Source organism: Carassius gibelio, chromosome A5 (assembly GCF_023724105.1).
Source record: "Carassius gibelio isolate Cgi1373 ecotype wild population from Czech Republic chromosome A5, carGib1.2-hapl.c, whole genome shotgun sequence".
NCBI lineage: Eukaryota > Metazoa > Chordata > Actinopteri > Cypriniformes > Cyprinidae > Carassius > Carassius gibelio.
The window spans coordinates 18229280-18253668 of NC_068375.1; the positions used below are offsets into that span (position 1 = coordinate 18229280).

At 38.5% G+C, this 24389-nt stretch overlaps 2 protein-coding genes and 1 long non-coding RNA gene across 3 annotated transcripts; 2 read left to right on the plus strand and 1 right to left on the minus strand.

Annotated features, from left to right (window-relative positions):
* Positions 1–483: 483 nt before the first annotated feature.
* Positions 484–6969, plus strand: LOC127999122 (arrestin domain-containing protein 3-like). The gene is made up of 7 exons (XM_052592161.1): positions 484–1013; positions 1109–1150; positions 1556–1616; positions 2098–2245; positions 2737–2833; positions 3143–3399; positions 5652–6969. Exons 1-7 carry the CDS (start codon positions 752–754, stop codon positions 5970–5972), a joined length of 1188 nt encoding a protein of 395 aa, XP_052448121.1. The 5' UTR covers positions 484–751; the 3' UTR covers positions 5973–6969.
* Positions 2370–11609, minus strand: LOC127999138 (uncharacterized). Its single transcript, XR_008171967.1, has 3 exons — positions 11499–11609; positions 2856–3031; positions 2370–2746 (listed from the first exon to the last, which is right to left on the minus strand). It is a non-coding gene; the product is annotated as an uncharacterized LOC127999138 (long non-coding RNA).
* Positions 9186–20807, plus strand: LOC127999106 (arrestin domain-containing protein 3). Its single transcript, XM_052592160.1, has 8 exons — positions 9186–9669; positions 15490–15571; positions 15671–15818; positions 15923–16025; positions 16580–16836; positions 17812–17974; positions 18178–18320; positions 18436–20807. Exons 1-8 carry the CDS (start codon positions 9390–9392, stop codon positions 18502–18504), a joined length of 1245 nt encoding a protein of 414 aa, XP_052448120.1. The 5' UTR covers positions 9186–9389; the 3' UTR covers positions 18505–20807.
* The last annotated feature ends 3582 nt before the right edge of the window (positions 20808–24389 follow it).

Below are 24389 nucleotides of genomic sequence, written 5' to 3' on the forward strand. Positions count from 1 at the left end.
GGGTCACGACGTGGTGCTCCCCATAGCGCTCCCTAGAGGACGCAGAATCTCGTTCTCTACGCAGGGAACCATTCATAACCTGATACGTTTTATCTGCCAGCTCATTGCTGGTTATTGTGCCTTTTCAATTCAAGTTTTATTTGTATAGCACTTTTTTTACAATACAAAAAAAAAAAAAAAGCTTTTCAGCATAAGCATTTCACAGGGAATGTATAGACCTTATGTCTTCATTTTGTATTTTACACAGCATGAAGGTAAGATCTTATGGATTCATGAATGAATCACTAATTTTAAAATCGTCCTGGTCTACTGGCGTTTGTTACATGTTTCAAATCCGTTTTCTTCTTTTATAGAATTTTTATATTTCACTTCCATGTTATTTCTTATTATAATTGTTATTAATTGCATTAATAATAGTAATGATGATAATAATTAACAACAGCAACAATTTGTAAACATGATTAGAAGAGTGCAGAGCGAATGTGTTAACTGTAGTCTACAGTATTTTTAGTTATTTTTTAAACGGAAATTATATCGTCGGGTTGACACACCACATGACAAATATCAGGAACAAAGGCTAATCCATCAAGTAGTGAGTAAACTGCATTTTACTAAACCCTGTGGAATAACCAATGTTATGCAATCATGAGTCACGCCCTCAGCCCTTATTTTATTTCACATGAATGTCATTCCACTTACGAGCAGAGCTCTATTTTTGTGTCTAGAGTACATACTGTAGGTAGAAATTACAATGTCAAGATCCATCAAAGAGTTCAGTCTTCACTACGACCCGATTAATGAAAGCAATACTTTCACTAGTGGAGATATTGTGGAGGGGCGACTTGTTTTAGAAGTAACCAAAGAAATAAAGGTGGACAGTTTTTTTGTGAAGTTGAGGGGGGATGCAAATGTGCGCTGGACTGAAGGCTCAGGTGATGACGAAACAACCTATAGCGACCATGAGAGATACTTCAAACTAAAGCAATACTTCATTCAAAAGAGCTCGAAGAGAGGTGAGCTTGCGCGATATAGAAAACTTTATTATTAAACAAATTATTATTATATAAAAAAAGTGTAATACTTTTATTTCTTTCTGTAACTTCTACAGGAAAAAGGGAAAAGAATGCAACTCTTGTAGAAGGAGAAACGTGTAAGTAAATGGGTTTCATATATGCACCAAATTAATTACATTAAACTTTTTATAATTTACATGAAACCTGAAATGATTGTTGAAAGTGACATGAATGTGAAAGAGATGTGATGTGGCCAAGTGAGGTGTTCCTTCCTAGTAATTTTGAGCTCTGCATTAAACCCGTCCAAGCGCACACACACACACACACAGCAGTAAGTACTATACACACACACACACACACACAACCACGGAGCAGTGGTTGCCTCAATCTCACCTGAGTCCTGGTATTGAGGGTGGAAGAGAGCTCTGGTCATTCTCTGCCCCCACCAGTACCGAGACTTCCCAAGATTGTTTGCTGATAGTGAATATGCTTTTTGAAAACTTCTGTTGTGACCCATATTAACATGCCTTATTGTTCCCCAGATGGACCAGTGATTAGGCCAGGAAGTCATGTTTTCCCATTCAGATTTCAACTGCCTCAACAGTGAGTAATAGAACTGATTGAACAACATAGAACTGATGTTGTTTCTTATTGTGTAAATATGTGCAGTGAAAAAATACTCGGCAGGTGTTGTCATGGTACCAAAATTACAGTATTCGGTAATGATACCAGTAAAAATCCTCTACAAGTTATATAATTATGAAAAACAGTAAACAAGTTTCACCCAAATTTAATTTGTCTTTTGATTTATGAAATTTAAACACATTTTATTTTTGGTAAATAAAGGGGATTTGATTTTAAAATTAAAACATGGAAGAAATATTGTGATTTATTTCTTTTAAAAATAAAGTTTTATAAATTTTTTCCAACAGTAGTAGCAGTATCACATACATTTTACTAAATAATAGTAATATTTCTATATATTCTGAATAAATAAATATATTTTTGTGTGTAATGTTACGTATATTATGCACTGTTATGCTTGTCAGAAACTAAAGGGTTTTGTTTTTTTTCCTAATTTCAGAAATATTCCTCCATCTTTTGAAGGAAATCATGGCTGGGTGAAGTATGTCTTGATGGTAAAGCTGACCAGACCTTGTCACCCAACATCTACTAAATATACGGAATTAACCTTTGTGCTGAGAAATGATGGGTCCAATGATCACTTGCTGGTATGACTTACAATACCATGTTTGACTCACTGATTCACATAAATAGAAAGATGATGTACTGTAGCCTTTTAAATAAAGCAATAAGCCCCAAGAAGCCGTGGATTTACAGTGAAATAAAAGGGGCATTGTTAATGTTTATTTTATTAATGAAGTAAACACACAGCAGCATTTATTTGTCAAATACAATAAATATTATTTGTCCAGCCAAGAAATGTAATTTTGATAGCAGAATGTTTGCCAAGTAACACAATGACACAGTGGCACAGTAATACTGATGCAATGAGGTCACAGGTGTCAAGGACTAGATCTGTTTTATAAACTGTCATCAGAACTCATGTGATTTAAACCATTTCATTGTGTTTTAGAGCTTATCCGAAATCGAACCGTGATTTTTAGTTTGCTCATCTCAATATGTTGTCCTTTCTTCTTCTTCTTCTTCTTCTTCTTCTTCTTCTTCTTCTTCTTCTTCTTCTTCTTCTTCTTCCATACAGCAACCACAATCTGGCACACAAGACAAGAAGATGAAACTTTTTGGCTCAGGAAAAATGTCAATGACTGTAACATTGGAAAAAACTGGCTATATGCAAGGTGAAGATGTCATGTACAGTACCTTTTAATGCTAATAAAATTTCCTTAGTGAAGAAAATAACAGCAGAGCTTTGTATTCCATCTCAAAACTGTAGTCATTCTACAGTGAAAGACTGACATCAAAATTATCCAACTTCAGTTCCTCCAGACATGACTAGTGTGTACTCCTAAACACACTGGATGGAAACACTGCTTTGTCTGTAAACAGACATCACATAAATTAAATTAGCAACTTGGATGAACCACACTATAGTCGGTTTTATTATTATTATTGATTTTTGTTGGCTCTAATTATGACCATTTTTGCAGGTGAAACGATCAGAGTTTTTGTCGATATTGACAACTCTTCATCTCGTGATGTCAGGCTGAAGTACAGCCTCAAGCAGCAACAGACGTTTATCGCTGGCTGGCGCACTAATGGAGGATTCAGGCATATAATCAAAGAGACTGGAGATCACATCCCATCTGGAGACAAGTCCAAATGCATAGTGGATATGACGCTTCCACGTGACCTGACTGTCACCATTGAAAACTGCAGAATCATAAAAGTGCAGTACCAACTCAAGGTGCTATTTTGTCTTTTGTATTATTGCCATATTTAAAGCAATAGTTCAACCCAAAATGCTACTTTACCCTTATGCCATTTCAAATCTCTAATATTGCAGAATACAAAAGAAGATATAAAAAAAAAAAAAACATAAAGTGCGGAGCCCCGCACATGACAAGCAAGAAAAAATACATTAATCATGCACACAATTTACTAATTCGTTCCCTCAGTTTACTAAAACGTGCACACGATTAATATTGCGTTCCCTCGATTTACTATTGCGTTCGCTCGATTTGCTAAATAGTGCGCACTAGGGCTGTAGCTATCGAATATTTTAGTAATCGAGTATTCTACCAAAAATTCCATAGATTAATTGGATATTTTTTTTTTTTTTTTTCGCTTAATTAAAGTGAAATATTAATTATGCAAGAGAAAATAAGACTCATGGGTCTCTTAAAATGAACAACTAAGTTTTATTTTTTAGAAATTTTTTATTTATGCATTTAAATTTTTTTATTTTTTAAATGCATAGAATGCAATGCATACATCAAAACCAAACATTTAATTATTACCCAATGTTTCTTTGTCTGTACTTGTACTGTGAACAATGACAATAAAGTTGACAGATGAATTAAGTGCATTTAAGTGCCATTCAGTTGGGGTTTTAAATAAAGAATTTTCTGAGATGCACATTAAACATTAAACACATAAAACATTAAGAACATGCAGAACATGCAGGATTCATATTTAAATAAACTGTTCCAGCTTAATATTTACATATATTAGTCCATGATTTGATGTAAGTGCAATTAACTATTTTTTATTAATTCGTTCAAAATTTGATAAAAATCCATGCCATTCCGCTTTAAACTGTAAAATCAGTTTTTTTATGACTGGATTCCGCGATTCCATCCGCGTTTTCTGCATCGCGGAAATCATAGGGCCTTATGGGGCGGGCCCACTGCACTTTTCGTTCCATTGACTTCCATTCATATGCATGCGAATGTGTCAGACCGGAAACGCAAGCTCATGCGAAAAATTTCGCATTTCACTGCATTCCAAAGTTCAAGTTTGGTGAACTCTGACCTGCGAATTCGCATCACGTGAAGATGTGGGACCAGTAGAAGATCGATACGTCACCGCGTGACCTCTCTGTACAGAAATTCAAAAATTAAGAAAGCGCTTTAGCTGTAGCATAGCATCCTATTTTATATAATACATATTTAAAAGATTATAAAAAATAAAATAAAAAAAGAAGCTGCATGGTTCCTAGTGTCCGTTGAAACAGGAACAGATGGTACATTTGAATGAGGACATTGTATATTTTTTTATTGCTTAGGGTGTATTTATTTATAGAGAGAGAGATACAGAGTACAATATAATAAGACGCTTTCGACGCCGTCGCAAAAGACACAGTACAAGCACATATTAATCCATGTTGTGAAAATTGAAGAGAGACCGTTTTATCTTGCTCCCGCCCATATTCGCAGCGGCGTCCAAAATATTTTTGCACGTTTAAAGTCCAATGTGACCGCCCCTAGTTGTGGTATGCCAGCTCTATCTTGCAATGGACACCCGCCACAATGTTCTCTTTACGTTTGCCTGCGCCCTCAAATGAAAACACTGCTGACTGCAAAAGAGAGTCAATCCCATAGAATCCCCATGTCCAACTTTACAGCAGAAAAAAACGTGTTTTCAGGCGGGTGCAAAAAATGATTTTGGTCTACAAAGCTAATTTTGCCCTTCATGACAACTGTGAGGGGGGTGAATTTTTTTATAACTCATCCGTTTAAATTATTTTAAGCCTTAAAGTTCTGCATAATTAAGGGCGTGGCCACTTAAGTGACAGGTGAATTGCCACTGCTGTGACAGCCGCACAGACAGCTAGGTTGGCGTGGCTTCAGCAACCAGTTTCCGCCCTTTTGCCCATTTTCGATTGTCCCGGAGAGTCGTGCGGTGACACGCTGCCAAGATGGCGACGGTTCGCTCTGCACACTTTAGGCTTCAAAAACTCTCTTCAGGAGTCTACGGGTGACGTCACGGACACGTAGTAGGCCTACTGTATGGACAAACTTCAGAATATCTTATTTTGTGTTCTGCAGAAGAAACAAACATTGTGGTGGTGATTTTTGAGTAAACTATCCCTGTAATTTTAATCTTTTTTAATTTTTGGTCTATAACAGTATTTTTGGAAGTCTGTAACAACGTTAGTTTCATAGCTAAACAAGACTTTTTACCAAAAAGTAAAGCAAAAACATGACTGTCTTTCAGATCTCTCTGGGCTTGTCTTTTGCATCAAATCCAGCGGTCATATTTCCTGTGGTAATTCTTCCAACTGATCAACAGTGTCCTCCCTGGCAAGGCCCACCTGGAGGATTCCAGTCATATTTACCACCTCAGCCTAGCCTTATGCTTTATCCTGCTGAACTACCTCCTCCACCTTCAGGGCTTTACCCCAATCTGTACACCCCTTCAGTGCTGCCCCATCCAGGAGCTGCTGCAGGGGTCTATCCAAATCCACTCACTGTCCAGTCTGGTTTCCATCCGGCTCCTTCTGCACCAGTTTATGATCCAAATCAAAGCACTAAATAATTCTCTCCTAAAGTACGTTATTAGTCTCCTTCACCAGCTAAACGTCTGAGCACCTTTTATGCTGTGTCAGTAAGAACTTCATGGTTTTATCTGCAAGCCCAATGCTGGTTATTGTGCCTTTTCAGCTTAAGCATTTCACAGGGAATGTATTGACCTTATGTAGCCCTGCCCAATTCAGCAATGCACTCATTGTCTTCAGTCTTCATTATGTATTTACACAGAATGAAGGTAAGATCTTATGGATTTATGAATGAATCACTTGTTTTAAAATCTTCCCGGTCTACTGGCGTTTGTTCTGACATTTGTTTTCGAATCCGTTTTCCACTTCACCAGCTAATTAGACTTTGACAGCAATGCAAACATAAACACAGAACTGCAGCAAAAACAGCTATTCAAACACAACATTCTAAAGATGGCTGCATGCTTGTTTCTCCAGAGCATAAAGTCAACAATCAGAAGAACGAAATAAATAAATAAACGTTATCACTAACCATTCCTACTAAATATTTTGCTGATAGTACTACATGTTGTTTTAGAATAAATTACCGGGTTTTTTTTAGTACTGTACTGCATTTGCAGTTTTGACCTCCATGATGAAATTATCTAAACTGTATACTGTATTTACTACTGCGAATATACTTAAGTTATGATTATTTCATAAGATGTTTTACTGTAGTCAGTCTTGTTGGTTATTCGGGAGTCAAATGTGACTACAGTTAACAACAGACCCTGAAATGATGCATTATGAAGGATTAAAACAACTCAATCTTGCTTTCTCCCTTGATTATTTTACAAAACATTATGGGTTTTTTTATATTAAAGCTACAGAATTTATGAATGAAGAGCAGTGAGTGATTATCTCTTTTTCTTTCTTTTGATTAATATTAAGGATACAGACAACAGCAGTTATATTAGGCTGCTGCATCTTTAAGTCCTAATGCATACAGATCCAGCATATTAACGCACTTCCGATTTCTTTCCCAAATGTTTAAATTCACATACTGTACCTGATTTTGTTTACATTAACAACTGCCAAAATGGCATTTTGACCGACAGCTTTCTGAGCATGTGCTTTGGATGTTTATATGTCAGTCAGTCTGTGTGAGTTATTTTTTAGTGGTTTACTCGTAATAGCTCTTTTTAACCCAAAATTTATTCTCTTTTTATCGCTCTAATATTTCTGTAACTTTAAGCAGTCCTTTATTATACTGATATATTGTAGTCTACTTGTTGATTTTTTACCTACTGTAATGAGTGACCTGTAACTGGCATTTCGGAAGTCACGCTGATACAAAATCATCTGCTTTGAAAATTAGCAAATAGAAGCATATGAGGAATATAATTTACCTCACACCAGCAAAACTATAACTATATTCTACAGTTTACAGTTTTGACAGGTGAAGTGAATATCATTGACTATTTTGTTACAATGTTGAATGTTCAGCTGAGAAACCTTGGATCCTTTCAAAGATCAGTGCTGAGCAGGAAGGTGTATGAAGTGCCACACCTTAAAAAAACAAAAAAAATTCCCAAAAGTAATTTGTCTTCCTGCTTCAACAGCGAGAACAGGAATAACCACAACCAGGAACAGATTGCTATCAGGGGGAGTGATCATGTCCATTTTAGCTATCTTGTAGTCTTTGGGGTTGTTTAGTGGCTTCTTTGTGTGAAAGTGTTGGGTGGGTTAATGTCTATACCAATTTATCCTCGTGATCATTTGTTTGCGTGTGCACTTTTGGGTGTGTGACTGGTTGTATGTGAGAGTGTATGTTTTGTTTTAGGAGCTGAGGGCTCTGTTGATCCGTTTGCGTGCTTGTGTGGGGTTGAACACTGAGTGTGGTGATGGCAGTATGGAGCACGGATTGGGGTGTGAGTGAGGTTTGGTTTTTTGAGGACTGATTGATAAGCCCTCAGCCCTATATGTAATTTAGAGTCATTGTTTTGGTGTTTTTGTTAATCTGTTACAGTTTTCGATGAGTGATTGTGTGAATTCTCCTTTTTGTGTGTAAAATCTTTTATGGTCCAGCTTGAGGCCATGGCCTTCCCACCCTTTGCTTCAGGTAATTCCAATGAGAATTATATCTGACACATCACCCTGACCAATGTTCACTTGCCTCTCTTGGCCATTTCAACATTGCTTTCCAGTTAACACTTCTTAAACAGTTCATTTTTGAAAACCGTTTTTTAGATGTGCACAGACCAAAGTAATTTGTAATTTGACATTTATTATGACTTTACTAAAAGTCGCACTAAAACAAAACTCTGTTAACAAAAGTAAATAAATGAAAGCAATAAAATTCTGCTCAAACCAGCAATATCATCACCTTGTTTTTGCCTAGAAATTTCGGCAGGGGTGCAATAATGGTTTTAAGTTACTGTTCTTCAACAAACCCCTAGAGGGCAGCAGAACCCAGCGATTTAAGCAAGACACAGAAGGCCGCTGGGAGGCGCATCAGTTTTTGACATCTTGAACCAGCATAGCGGATAAATCTGCATGTGAAATTATTTCAATCAACCTCATCCTCTATAATATTGATCTCTGTATTTTTTTTTCCTTCTCCTTGTGCCATCAAGGCTGGTACTGTTTATGCATATACCATTTCAAAAGAATATTTACACAACGTTTAACACAAATCAATTTACACTAGAATTATACAATTTGAAATGAAATATATGAAGTTAAGAATATAGAAATAAAAAATATGGGTGAAGGATACTCAGTAACCTAATATGTGGAGTGTGTGTGGGGGGGGGGGGGGGGCGGGGGGATATATATTTAAAAGAAGGTTTCTGCAAAAACCCAGTTCAAGTGACATATATTGTGACTGAAAAAAACTAGCAATTGGCATCAAATGTGTGTGGGGGGGGGGGGGGGGAATACATACATATAAAAAAATAAATAAATGATCTAAACTGCTTATGTTGTGCATCTCCATTGAGTAACAGAACCCCAAATTCACTTATCAATCTAAAACATGTTACTCTTATAACCAAACTGTTCAAATATTAATGTGGGCTCTACATAAACGTGCGAAAAATGTCTAGACTTCCACGTATTATTTTAATACACTGTTCAGCTGTTCGCTGTTATTTGTCTCCTGAGTCCAGGTCAAAGAGCTTCACAAAAAGCGGAAGAAGGGGGACGTACAGGAGCCGCGCGCATGCGCACTGACTTGTTTTTCACAAGAGCAGCGCTTAAAGTGAGCTGGTGGCGAAATTTCACCGTCTTTCATTGCAGCCCCTCAAGCCTTCACCGAGACGCGATAACAGCATCTTTTGCTGTTATTCAGCTCTCGCTTCTCAATGACACTATCCAGTGTTTACTCTCGCTTTTTTCATAAGAGATTATTTTCATAGACTTTGCCTTGTGATTTTGTTTTGTCTATAGAACTTTGTACATTTTATTTTCTTGCCACCATGGTGCTAGGAAAGGTGAAGAGCTTCATTGTAACCTACGACTGTCTAAATGACAGCAATGTCCCTGTTTTCTCCAGTGGGGACTCAGTCTCAGGAAGAGTTATTATTGAATTCACCGGAGAGATTCGTGTGAAGTCACTTAATATACATGCAAAAGGATTCGCAAAAGTTCGTTGGACAGAATCACGAAATGCTGGATCCAACACTGCCTACACTCAAAATTATACAGAAGAAGTTGAATATCTGAATCATAGAGACATCCTTATTGGCCATGAAAGAGGTAAGCATAAAGACCAAACATGCTCTCGGTGTAGATTTGTTCAGAAAAGAGCTGTTGTCTACTGTAGCCTACTGGTGGGATGCTCAGTGGTCCAGGATGACATTACATACTTTGGATGCTGTACAGTACTTGTTGAATAGTGGACCTGTATAGACTATTGTGTGCATTCATATATATATATATATATATATATATATATATATATATATATATATATATATATATATATATATATATATATATAGGTTTTTCTTTTTCTATTGTGTTTATGTAGCTATTCATTTATTAAAACCGATCGGCTAATTAATCAAACCAAAAAATGCACAATACACAGAATATTACATGGCAGACTCATCAATCATGCAAAATAATGATTTGACAATAGACGTAGATGACCCATTTTTATTAACCCGTTTAAATCACTTAAATGCGTGATATTCAGGGAGTTTTTTTTCTATTTTGATTATACCGATTATGCATTCTTTCAGGTGTCAGTGAAGTAGCTTGAATGAATGGCCACCACAGTTTGTTCATATCTTGCTACAGCCAAATCAATATTAGTTTCGGTGCTCCATCGGTATATTTATTTTTTGAGGGGAAAACAAACTACGTACATTAATTTTATATATTATGACAGATATATAATGGCAGACCTTTCGGCATTATGTCTTAAGTTTCCACCCATTGTTAGAAGCGGTTCAATCCTGTTTTGATGCAGTGTCTAGCTGTTCTTGTCTCTAATTGGTGGAGGCGTCAACGTGTCCTCTATGACATCATGCTCTTGCGGAAAGTGAGAGAAACAGCAGCAACTTTGCACCAACGGCTGTAGTTCACATACTGCACATACTGTAGCTAAATTTAAATGCATTCAGTGGTCCAGTATTCAATTGTCACTGCTGACTGACAACCTCTTTGGATGTGTTTTTTTTTTTTTTTTTTTTTTTTTGCATACACTGACACTGTTGGACTCTTCACACTTGAAATTGTTAAAAAAATTAAATCCTGGGTAAATGTATTCCCCGCTTATCTTCTTTCACACTGTACATTTATAAACCCTCGTTTGTATATTTAAGACGAAAACTTGTTAAATGAATGCATCTTGCAAGCTGTTTTGATAACTCAAATTCGGTATGACGTTTCAAGTTTGTCCGACTTTAAACGTTTGTCACTTTAAACGTACAAAATCTAAAACAACTGTCTATTTTCACTCCAGTTAACGCAAAAAATTGTTAAATTGATATTTGTAATGTTCCTGTACAGTGCGCTTCACAGTTTCTGCAACTGCACGGAGCTCATGAATATTCAATGAGCTAAGCGCCAAGGCAGTTTATTGGTCGTATGTTGCCAAACAATTTTTGCTTTTACGTTCTATCTGTTTTATGCAGTCTATAGTTCTACCACCGCATTGTTTCCCACTGTACCGCCGGCATCAAAACACCGGGTTAAAATTACAAGTGTGAAAGTTTGCTTAACCCAGTGGAAAACGTGACTTACATCCTTTGTATTTTACATACAGTCATTCCTTATTTTGTGTTGAGAATATTTTGTTAGCCGAGGTGGCTTCTAGTAAGCGACGTTATTTGCCTTATGTTAAAACTATTTTTATACAAATCAAGTAGTGCTTGTTATGACCTTGTTAGTTGTATGCAGTGTTGTAATTTCAAAGATATTAATTCCCATGTAAAATTTGAATCTAAATCATGTCTAATTTGTCTTTGCCGCTCCTGTATGATTGATTGGTTACAATAAAGGTCGATACATTATGGAAACTGGTCGGTTTTCTGTCGTTTATGATTCCTGGTGTGTGTTTTTTGTCATATGTATCTCACGTGTTTTGCTGAATGGGAGAATACTCTTGAGGTCCACGCCGCAGCACACGGGATTCAATGGGAGGCTGCCGCACACTGACTGGATAATGAGCGCGACGGCTCCGGTTTAAGCCGGTTCCCTTTCGAGGGAACTTCGAACTGCGTCCTCTAGGGGGCGCTTTGGGGAACACCTCGTCGTGACCCGTGTCTGAAGCATACAATGAAAAAACACCAACTTGTTGGCCGTCGACAGCCTCCGACGTCACTACCGGCGCGACTATAAATCAGCACCGGGAGAGCACGTCATTATCTTCTTCATCTTCAACTGACTGTTTTGTTTGAAGCGTGCATCTGAAAGAACCGGTAAGGGCGATCTTTCTCTGTTTATCATGGCGACAACTAGCAAGCGTTTAGACGATGTGTGCATCCGTGTCGGCGTTATTTGACACCCGATGACACACGCGATCTTTGCGTCATTTGTTTGGGTGAAGAGCACGCACGCGATGTCTTTGAGGAGGCAATCTGCGTGCACTGTGAGCGTTTTTTCAATGGAAAAAGCTCCGCTCTCGTTCGTCTCTCTTCTGAAAAAAAAAAAAAAAAAAAGGCAAGCCGTCTGCTTCCCGCGGTTCAGGATCTGTCCACGCTGAGGCAGGAAAGAAAATGAGCTCGTGAGAATACATATGGATCTGTCTGAATGGTTTAAAGAGGGACTTACCCTTTCGAGATCGTAAAAAAAAAAAAAAAAGGGGCGGCGGACGAGAGAGAGCCTTGGGAGGATGATGTTATATCTTTAACACTTTCTCATACTGAGGTTAGTGCTCTGCTGGGTTTTTACCCAGGAAAAGCAGGAGATATTTGAGGATGGTGAAGAAGCTGAGGCTGAGCCTTCTCAATTCTCCTGCCCTGCGTATGTAGAGCTGTTGGAGGTTATTGAGCGAAAATTACCTTTTGACCATAACCCTCCAGCTCAGGTGAGCCTTTCATTTGTGCATGATCTCCATACAGAGATTAAAAAGAAATGAAAGATGCCGTTTTCTTTTTGCATCCATCGGTTTCGGCATTAAAGTAATCTGCCGACATCGAGGTGATGCGTGAAAGCGGCTAGGAGGGAATGCCCCTGTAGAAAGAGCTAAAAATTTTATAAATAATTTATAAATTTTTATATGTGAAAAATATTTTCTTTCTGCAGGGGAAACCTCCTCTCTTAATCTCCCTCCTTGCCATCTAAGCCCCTTCAGAAAATCATCTCGCTTAAATGGCAAGGCATACGCAGTAGCAGGTCAGGCTGAGGCTTTATTACACACAATGCTGGTGCTTCAAGCATATCAGACTGATCTGCTAAGAGACCTGGATAGAGGCTGGGGCCTTTTTCCGATCTGGTAGCTGAGCTGCGCCACACCATGGATCTCTCTCCATGCTACCAAGCAGGCCGCCTCCGCCATGGGGCAGGACTATGGCGGCCATGGTGGCAGCGGAGAGACATCTGTGGATGAACAGACATCGGGAGGAAAGAAAATGCTTTCTGCCCGATGCTCAGGTTTCGCCTTCTGAACTTTTCGGTATTTCCGTTGAGGCGGCGATTTGAAAAGTTCAGGGAGACGAAGGCACGCTCTGCTGCTTTCAGATCCTTCGTCCCACGAAGGTCCAGGTCTGAGCCCAAACAACATAGGGGTCCTGGCCTGTCTCGATCTGAGGATCAAAGATGGGCACAGAAGGCTAGTGTCGCAACTCGCGCTCCTCCCCCATCTGCGGGCAGGGGTCAGAGGAATCGTGGGTCACGAGGAGGTAAGCAGAACCTAAGAGGTATGATCTAGACGAGGCAGCGTTCTCGTCCGAATTAGAATGATACCGAGGTATCTACTAAAAGAAAAGACATAACGCGTATATGCGTTAATCGACTTCGAAAGGTTAACTTCTGCTTTTATCCTCCCCTTCCTAATTCCCCTGTAACCACCAGCTCTCCACCTGATCGAGGTTAGGTGGAAACCTCTCGCATAACAGTCTCCTATGCTGGACCTATAATATTTTTTTTTTATGGTTCTATGTCCATAGCAACCAACCTGAAACTGATGGTCCAGGTTAAAAGGAGGTACCCCTTGAGCGGGGCTCCGGCGTAGGAGGATGAGTGAGTACATGTAACCCTCTCTGTATATACTTATGTGTATTTAATTGCTGGTGGTTACGTGTCTACTAATAAACTCTGTCTGAGTTTCCTTTGCAGTGCTCAGTTACAGTGTTTACTAAACATTCGGCAGCAGCCATTCGGCTTCATGTTCCGGTATTAGGCGGCTGAGATCACAGGTTTCTGAGGGAGCCTCCTTGATCATCAGGCCTGGCACAGCACTGCAGGGAATTTCATGGAAACATGAGGGGCTATTGATTCTCGTGGTAATTTAGCAGCGCTCCCCTTTTTCCAAAAAATGGGTCACCTATGAGTGCGCTACTCTGAGCTCGGAGTTCTCCTCTCGTACGAGACGGAGTTCTCTGTTTTTTTCCCAGAGCGCTCCAGTGTTGTTTCCATAGATCGAGTTGATGACTCTCAATCATACTGTTTTAAGATGCAACATTCCATCTATGAGCTGCTCTATCAGAGTGCCACGAGAGCCCCTCCTTAGAACAGTATTTGAAAATCCATGCTATGGTAAGTGTGCACGTGTAGTCTTTGCACATTTTCTGAAATCCACACTGTGGTAAGTTTGCACGCTAGTATTCTGCGTTCTTTCTAAAATCCTATATGGTGAGGGCTTCGCGCGGTTGCTTCGTGCCCTTTCTTGAGTTGGTAAAAGCCCCGTTCATCTTGGGCGCCACTCCACCTATGTATCCTCAGATACCTATCTAAACAGGGAGTTGCTACTAGAGAACTGTTGAGACAGCTCTTTCAGCAAGCTTATGCGTAAGCTAGCGGTAGCCCCTGTGTGACAGGCAGGACTTGGTACAAATGCTAGGTTCTTAGCCGTATCCCTTTAAAGGAATCTTTCCTGATTCCAAGCCTTCAGCTCTACCCAGGGCTGAGGCCCTAACAATTAAGTTGGGTATGTAGCTTAGGCCTTTTGGCCATAAGGGGTACTGTCACAGACAGCCGTCTAAACGTCCCAGGGGCAACTCCCATAGTAATGGTAGAGTTGGTACTTAGTGCTCGCTATGATTCTGGCCTGCATTCCCCTCAGCATGGCGGCGTGGGTATACTGTTCCCCAAAGCGCCCCCTAGAGGACGCAGTTCGAAGTTCCCTCGAAAGGGAACGGTCTCAGGTTACGTATGTAACCATGGTTCCCTGAGTAGGGAACGAGACACTGCGTCCTCTAGCTCTCTGCCATGCTTCGGACGCAAGCTTCAGACGAAGAAGATAATGACGTGCTCTCCCGGTGCTGATTTATAGTCGCGCCGGTAGTGACGTCGGAGGCTGTCGACGGCCAACAAGTTGGTGTTTTTTCATTGTATGCTTCAGACACGGGTCACGACGAGGTGTTCCCCAAAGCGCCCCCTAGAGGACGCAGTGTCTCGTTCCCTACTCAGGGAACCATGGTTACATACGTAACCTGAGACCGTTTCTCTTGCTGGTTTCTGCCCTTGATTGACAGCTTCGTGCTTGTTTACCATGGCTCCGCTAAGCTGAGTGCTGAGCTGGCAAAACGAAAGCCACCGGTGCTCATTAGTGTTACACAAACAAATTATTTAACATTGGAAGTTTGCTTAAAACGTACCTTTGGTTTCACGTGAACTGCAGTGGATTTTGAGCACGTCTCTCTCCCATTCAGAATAAATATTGAAACTGAATACACCATCATACTACATGTGATAAAACACTCATTCATGGGTATGACATAATATTGATGCATACCATGGTTTGCTGGGGTTTATGAGAATCAACTTCTTTATCAAAGGGTGTTTTACATTCATGCATTTAGCAGAAATGTGTGTGTTTGATATAGATAATGTAATAAACAAGAAGATAATGCTTTCAATGCTTTGGCAGGTAAGGTATATTTGGAATATTATTCTCTTCTGTTTCAGATGATGATAACTCTGAGGAGGGACTCACCACTATTCATTCAGGAAGACATGAGTATGCATTCAGCTTTGAGCTTCCACAAACGTGAGTGTCGGTTGGATGTTGCCCCAAACCTAATAATTATTCACCTGCATTATATGTTGTGATTCTTATTCAAATGTTTTCTGTGTTGTGCACGTACAGACCTCTGGCTACCTCGTTCGAAGGAAAGCATGGCAGTGTGCGCTATTGGGTAAAGGCTGAGCTGCACAGGCCGTGGCTTCTGCCCATGAAGACCAAGAAAGAGTTCACTGTCTTTGAGCACATTGACATCAACACTCCTCTCCTGCTGGTGAGTTTTTGCATCATTTGCATCACTTATTCATCAATGCAGTGTTGAATAATGTCCAGTTAAGGTTCTTGCATTTTAAAGTTTTGTTGTTCTATTTTGCATAGTCTCCCCAGGCAGGAACTAAAGAAAAGACGCTATGCTGCTGGTTTTGCACCTCAGGTCCAATCTCCTTAAGTGCCAAAATTGAACGAAAGGGTTATACTCCAGGTGAATCTTCAATCAGTTAATATTTTCACTAGACATTTGAACCCCACTGTACTTTTACATGATGGCTGCAATATGCATAATCAATAAATCTGTTGATTATTTTTCAATTAATAAAAAAAGCATCTGACAGGTACAGCCACATTAAACTCTTAACTTTGTTTGAAGCTCTTAAGGGGATAGTTCACCCAAAAATTACAATTCTGTTATTTACTTACCCTCAACTTGTTCCGAACCTGTATGAATTTATTTCTTCTATTGTACAAAATATCTCCTTTAGAAAGAAATGTATGCAGGTTTGGAACAACATTAGGCTGAATAAATTATGACAAAATGTGAATTTTTGTGTGAACTTACTTTTAACCTTTAAACTTTGCCTTTAATGTCTTCTCATGGCCAGAATGCATTAGTCACTACTGTAAAGCAACGTGACTAGCAATAATCAAAATAATTTAAAATCATTTTTATTATCAATTTAATCAGTTAGATGTTGCAGCCTTACATATTCCCCTTCATGCTATTTTGTACCATTAACATTATACAATGTCTTTATACAGGAGAGTCTATTCAGATATTTGCTGAAATTGAAAACTGCTCCTCGCGCATGGTTGTGCCAAAGGCCGCCATTTACCAAACACAGACCTTCTTTGCCAAAGGGAAGATGAAGGAGATAAAACAATTAGTGGCCAACATCCGAGGGGAGTCACTTTCTTCTGGCAAGACGGAGACGTGGAATGGAAAGATGCTGAAGATCCCGCCTGTATCACCCTCCATCCTTGACTGCAGTATCATTAGAGTGGAGTACTCACTCATGGTAAGTCATGGGATTTTATAGTTTGTGTTGACTTTGAAGTCTTCTGGGGCACACATGTGATTATCGATAATCTCTACAAGTGCTGGTCATCTTTATAGTTTCAAAATGCTAATAATGCAGTAATTCGAAAGTTTTCCATGTCGATTTCAAGCAGCTGAAGGTTAATTTCCTTGAAGGCTCTTCTTGCGCATCCACAGATGCAGCATGCAGCAATGATAATAAGATTACACAAGATTATGGCAAGTTCTCTCCTGCACATACTGATAAGAAGATCAGCCTAAAATATCTGATGAAATTCAGGCCAGTGAGTGTTAATGGCCTATTATCCCCTCAAACCAATCTGTTAGTGCCCTTCTTGTGTAATGGTCAGGACCTACTCATATCTAAGTATATTGAGGAAATGTTGATTCATAGGCTATGAATACATAAGCAATGTTATATGTATTGCCTCCTTCAAATTCTTTAATTTCCCGCCTTTTAAAGATGAATTAAAGATGAAGCTCTTCATCTTAAATGATTGAAAATATGCTGACTCAATGAATGGGTCATCCCTAATTGTTTAAGCTGGATCCTGGAGTCTGCTTGTTAACTTAAATTGTGATGTATCGAATACTATTTCAAGGGCTAAATCTCTACTTTATTTCAATGCCATCTCAATATGAGCACTATTCATGCCTGTCACTCTAAAAACCCACAATCCTGGACACCAATGTTTTATTAACGATTAAGAAAAGATGAATTACTGTCTGGCCAGCTGAGGTTTCAGTATAACATAATAGGTTAGGATTATGATTTTCAGTAGTCCTACAGTGCACTGTGATTGTATATTAGAACCGCTTGTTTGCTTTTTGACCCAGAAGCAGTGACACTTGACGTCAGACATAACAACCGAATGGTCCTGAAAGCCGCATTTACAAATCAAGGTGCATTGTTTGTGAAAAGATTAACTTAATATTCCAATCATTTTATCTTCAGGTGTATGTAGACATCCCAGGAGCCATGAACCTATCTTTAAACCTGCCTCTAGTGGTTGGCACCATCCCTCTCCACCCTTTTGGTAGCCGGACATCTTCTGTGAGCAGTCAATGCAGCATGACCATGAGCTGGTTAGGCATGACCCTCACTGAGAGGCCTGAAGGTAAGGAACACTCACTTAGTACTACTTGTTTGGAGGCATGTTTGCAGTAAAAGCAAAGATGCTGCATTCATGGAGGCCATGGGATTTGAATCAGTCCTTTTTCATATTACACATATAGGAAAGACTGTAGAAGTCTTCTAACTTGCTGTGGTTGATAATGTGGTTGACTCGGTAACAGTATACATCGCTTTTGCTGTGCTCAGCTCCTCCAGAATATGCAGAGGTGGTCACAGAACAACAGAGACAGAGCTGTCTGGAAGTGTCGTCAAGGCGGGAGAACTTTGATGGCCCACTATTCGCCTACATCCAGGAGTTCCGCTTCCGACCCCCTCCACCCTACTCGGAGGTAAGCTTTTAGTTTAGTTTTGGTGGCTACAATTTTTCTATCAGGGAACAGCTTTCAGCCTTGTTTAAATGCGTTTATCTCATGGCAGCTGTTTCTTTGTTCCCTTCTCCATCAGACTGATCCAAATCCAGATCAAGACACATCAACCGCGGAGCAGCGACTCGACACCTGCCCATCACGCTGAGAAATGGATGGCATGAGTCCAAAGGGATTGGGCTTTAGGAGCTTTCACTTTTGTTTATCTCCCAATGACAGCGACTGTTCACTTTGCTGTCACCACTGAGAGAAAACAAACCTCTATGGGAAAAAATCCAGATGTAAGGGTGCAGGAAGTTACTGTCAAATTACCTGACCAAGATATTCAGCCCCCTTGGATGGAACACGCCCCATCGGACTAAGCCTGCAGAGCTTTGTCAAAGTAGTCACTTTTCTCATGCTTTTCAGTAAAGGTTGACAAAGAACATGCAGGCCTTGTCCGAGATCTGAAGAGAAATGCACACTAGTACAACCACAACCATTCGCAGAACAGCTGAGAAACGTGTCATCCTCTTGCCTCAGTTTTTTTGTTTTTTTGCACGTTCCTTTTCCTCACTTGGGTTTTAAGATCGCTGATTATTTTAGTTCAGTTTTCAGCCTTTTGGACTAAGCAACGGAAGGCTCTCACTTGAGCCACAAGCAACACAGAGAAATGATTCTGAAGAATGACAGACTGACGTAATGCACTGATCTTGTTTAAGCTCTTTTAAGGTCTGTAGTGTTCATTGATTGTGTTTCCTCATTCGATAATCAGCTCTTGGTAACATGTTGTCTTGACGCTCTTGTGACATTGCCTCACCAATTCATAAGTGTTGCTTTTATTTTATTTTCTTCTGTTCACATGGACTTTATTTTCAGTTCTAATTGTAGAATGCCTTTAAGCCAAACATGGTTTGCTTGGTGTTAAATTTGTTGCACATGTTGTTTGATCATGATGCAACAGTCCTGTTCCAGCGACTCTTGCCGCTCATGTGCGTGACGGGAGCAGAAAGATACGTAAAGCCGGAGTGGGGTCCGGGCAGGCAGCCTGAAAAGTTTGTCGTCTCTGTTTGTTGTGTGTAGCAATGCAGGCTTTAAAATTGCAAAAAAGGCACTCATTCTCAGGTGATCTTCTCACTTTGCCAAATGATGAAAACAAAAATGGTGTAGATTATGTTTTGATTGCACTGTTTCAGTTCAAGGAAGAAGTCTATAGAAGGAATAACAGATTCAATATTGAAAAACACATTCAATAAAAAGAGAAGAAGATATGCACAACGATGCAAGGCGGCTTTCGAAGACTTATGACATTCCCTTTTTGTCCTGCTGCATCAGCAGTCATAATGTTTCTGCAGACCAGTGAAGCCAGATATGACACAGATGCTTTAAAAGCCAAGTTGTAAAGCAAAACAAGGACTATGGATCCGATCCAGAGATGTCCAAATCCAGTTGAAATGAGTTGTACATTTGTTTTTAAAACTCGTTCAACTACTGATGTAGTTAAGGCTATGTTCATGCTTGGCTTTCATTAAGCACTTTTTTTTACTGAATTGAATCAAGAAATCTGCTCATGTGTGGTTGAGGTCTGGAGAAAGTTTAAACCAATACCAATGTAAATAGTTATAGATAGTAGAATTAGTCATATGTGTACATACACAGTCTGTGCGTTATAGGTTCATCTGTAATGTAAAGGGTTTATAATTGGGCAGTTGTTTTGTTTTTGTTTGGAGCAAAGTTGTCTTAACAGTGGCCTTGATGAACAACTGATTTTACCATGCTTTATCATTTATGTGAACCTCACTAATAATAATCCAATTTTCTTTTAGTCTTAGAGATTGCTGTTCAGTTTAAAGGGACAAAAAGGGAAAACCAAAAAGTCCTTCAAAGCGAGCGTTGATCATGCCACTTTTGAGTTGAGCGGGTTTTGGATTTGTTTTCAGTTATTGGTTCTGATGATTATGTTGGGCATTCATTGTGTTTGTTTTTCAGGCAAACGACCATTAGATAGATCCTGTCGTCTCGATTATTATGGGAACAGTAGCTGTAGCACACCTTAGAGAAATGGATGACCCATTTCAGAAATGTAGATCTGCTTCTCTATTGTGTTTAAAGTTTAGGATTGAACCAAAATTGGCCACTAAAGAAAGAATTAGCTTTAAATGCAAAAAGAAAAGTGCTTCTTTTTGTGGTTGGTCAATATTATAGTCCAACGCTTGGCCTTCCGTGTAGTCCAGTGTTAAAGCTAAACTCTTGACTCTGTCAGGAAACACCTTTAGTGGAAATATGGTGTGTTTTAGAAATTAAGTGCAATATTTCTTGAGTTTATTTTGCCTCAGTGGTATATTTTGTCTTATTTCATTGTGAATTCATTTCAGAGATCATTATGAACAATAGATACTGATATGTATGTTCATAATGGTGTCAACTTTTGTCTTAGTTCTTCCTTGGAAATAAATAAACCTCCATCCATAACTTCAGCTGTACTTCTGTTTTATTTATAACAAAACTATGCTGGCAGTAGAGCATCAAAGGAAACAGACTCCTACTTAGAATTTAAAACATGAGCAAAATCTGAAATAACTTCATTCCTGGTCTCTCACTAAAAACAGTGCACCCACAGGATGTTCTAGTAGTTTCACAAATAGTGTCAATGAAGAGTTTTAGGTGATACTTCTCTATAAACACCCCTCTTTAATTTAGAGTGCATATCAAATACAACAAATTTAATTTACACCATTCTCCATCAGAATCTTTCTTTTTTTTCTCTTTTTTAGAACTCACTTTTTCTCTTTCAGTCCTTTTCATTGCTTTTATTTTAAGATGCAGATCATTTCAAGATAAGATTGAAACCTCAAGGTGTTGGACTTCAAGACGCCAGCTTGGTTTATAGGGGTTAACCTTCTGACCTCACCTTATCAGGTGGCACTAGGGTCAAGAAGTGACCTTGGGGTCAAGTGAGGTAATAAACTTTGACCATCAGGGTTGGTTAAAAAATACTAGCCTATAAACTAAGATTCATGTTAGAACAGACCCAAATGAATATTGTTATAATACAAAATATATATATATATATATATATATATATATATATATATATATATATATATATATATATATATATATATATATATATATAAACTGTGGCTTGAATTCATATAATAGTTATTGAATTTAGTTCCTTACCATATTTTCATCTAATGAATTTTAATATTTCATTATCATAATTTACACTGAAATGCTTTTATGCCAACTTATTGCTCAAATGATTTATTTCAACCTTCCGGTTTCACAGACAAGGCTTATAGTCCCAGACGTAAGTCTGAGTTTAAGTCTTTCACATGAAAGAAACTTGCACTGATTGATCTTAAAATATATCAGTGCCCTTGTTTTGTCAAAAGATGCACACCAGTAATGTTTAAGAAATGTTTATAAAAAATACTTATCCTAATTTAACTATGGACTAAATGTCCTAATTAAAGCCAGGCCAATACATATTTTAATCTATGGTCATTTTTAAATGTGTATTTGCATTGCTGGAGGTAAGTGTGTGAGGTTATACATTAGTTTTGACCACAGGCTGATTATTGATTTGCAGCTCAGTTGTGACATAATTAGAAAATCCATGGTAGTTGCATCATTCATGTGTTATGATTACTGACTGAATTTTAGGCTTTTAGAATTTTACGTGGAGGACAGAGCCTAAATGGAAAAAAAAAACATAAACACAATAAAAATAAATTAAGGTATATTTATTATCATAAATGTATATAATTGAATGTAAATTAACTAAATATTACTACTAAACACGAACTCTATGAAATAACACATATTTAAATAACATTTATTTTAAAGTATTAGTAACTCATTACAGCATATACTTGAATTATTATATTTCTAACTTTACACACATTTGTCAGAAGTTGTTACAGGTTTAAATTTGTATTTAGGTCAGTGTTGTGATTAGGCCTCTCAAGGCCATTCATATTCCTTCCTGACAGCCACTGTATAGTTGTTTTGCTAGTTTGCTTTGGGTTATCATGCTGAAAGATCTTACAGTATCTTATTTTTAACCTAAGGGCTGCCGTTTCGCAAATGTAAAATGAGGACAAGATAACATGAGGCACTGAAATGTGAAATGCCTGGGTACATCCTCACCCAGATAAGCTGGTTGCAGCTGGCAGGTGTATTACATAAGTCTACAACTGTATTGTCTTCTCTGCAGGCAGTCGAGTGCTGTTTCTAGGATCTATGATGACTCAGCTTTGACCCAGCACTTTATTCTGTCCTGCTATAGGCCTCTACTCCATTGACTCTTGCAGGTCAGGCCCTTTGTACTGTGCTGACCCTGGGCCCCAACAAAAAGAGAGGTGGGATTACTAGTGAAGGCAGCTGCTGATTTAGTCCATGCTGACGCTATACAGGTCTCAGCTTTTCCTAATAACTGTTAAATCCTACTGTCGTGCCTCCTTACCACGAGCCTCACGCTCAAAGGGGAATGGAGCTTCTAGAAGATACGGTCATGCTCCCTTAACTGTGTTTAGTACATTTCATATCTTGTGGCCTTTTTTAAACTGTTATGACACCAGTTTAAAAGTGAGGAAAATTGCAAATAAAGTATCCTCATGTAATTCCATCATATCTGCTGCGTATCCTTTATTAATCATCACTGCATCTAGTTTCAATCTCTGTTAGCTCTTTTCCCTTTCTATTTTCTAGATTTTTTCCGAATCACCAGTGCTGGAGAGATAACTGAGAAATATTGTTCACTCGTAAAATTGTATATAGTTGTACAAGTGGCACTTTCCACACATTATACAAAAATGAGGCATGAAATATTAATACATTTATTTATTTAGTTTAGTATTTTTAATGGTCAGTGAAATTAGGTGCTTAACCTTTAGAAAATGTTGATCTACCTCAGGTTAAAATGATTTTATTTTATCTAGCAATGAATATAAAATTATATTTAATTTTAACAAATAACATTTAAAAAATGTTTTCAATAAATAAATGAAATAAAAATAGATGGATAGATAGATAGATAGATAGATAGATAGATAGATAGATAGATAGATAGATAGATAGATAGATAGATAGATAGATAGATAGATAGATAGATAGATAGATAGATAGATAGATAGACCGTTTTTAAACTTGTTTACAACTTCTCAGTCTCAATTCACTTTATACTGTGACATATAAAACCAATCATATAGTCATAAGTCAATCTACATGAAAGTCAGTTTTCCATCCAAATGTGTGTGTGTCATGATGTAACATACTGTAAAACCCAAACATTCACACCCATCTGTGACCACAGCAACAAAGCAAACACAAGTAGGGAAGGGAACAGATGTGAGAGCTCTCTGAGCTATTGACATGCACAGGCCAGTTGCTTCATCTTGTTTTGCAGTATGGCTCTGGATAAGAAGGAGGGAACTTGATAGTATGGGATTTCTCAGGCTAGTTGAGGTCCCCAAGTTTACGACTCCCAGCATAGACTGCATAACTTTGGGCTTGTCTACACTTAAACCATAGGGGCAAAGGTTCAAGTTCCCGACTGTGAAGAGCAGTCTGATTCCTTGATTTAGTGTTATGATAGTAATCAGCATTATTTTCTGTATAGTTTCAGTGATGGCAAATGTATTATAGGTTTAATGCCTCTATGCAAAGATACTTAATACAGGTAATTAAAGTGCATGAATTAACATGATTTGATTTTTGTTTTACTGCTGTTATTAATCTACTATCTACAGTTTACAGTTATACTTTCTCCCTCAGTCATGCTTTGAAGATACTTTTGAGCTCTTGCAGAACAGCAGTATAGAAAACTCAGGGGTTGTGATGTGTCATGCATTGATGATAAGGAGACTGAGGCTGTGCTGTACAAAGGATTGGCAAGTCACACTATGGCACAAATACAACTGTTATGTCAGTAGATGATTAATAGGACACTAAATAGAGAATGCGACTGTAGAGGTTTGTGCAGGGGCTAGTGAACAAGAACACGGTGTAGCTTTAGTGGACAGCAACATTAATAGGTCTGTAGTTATA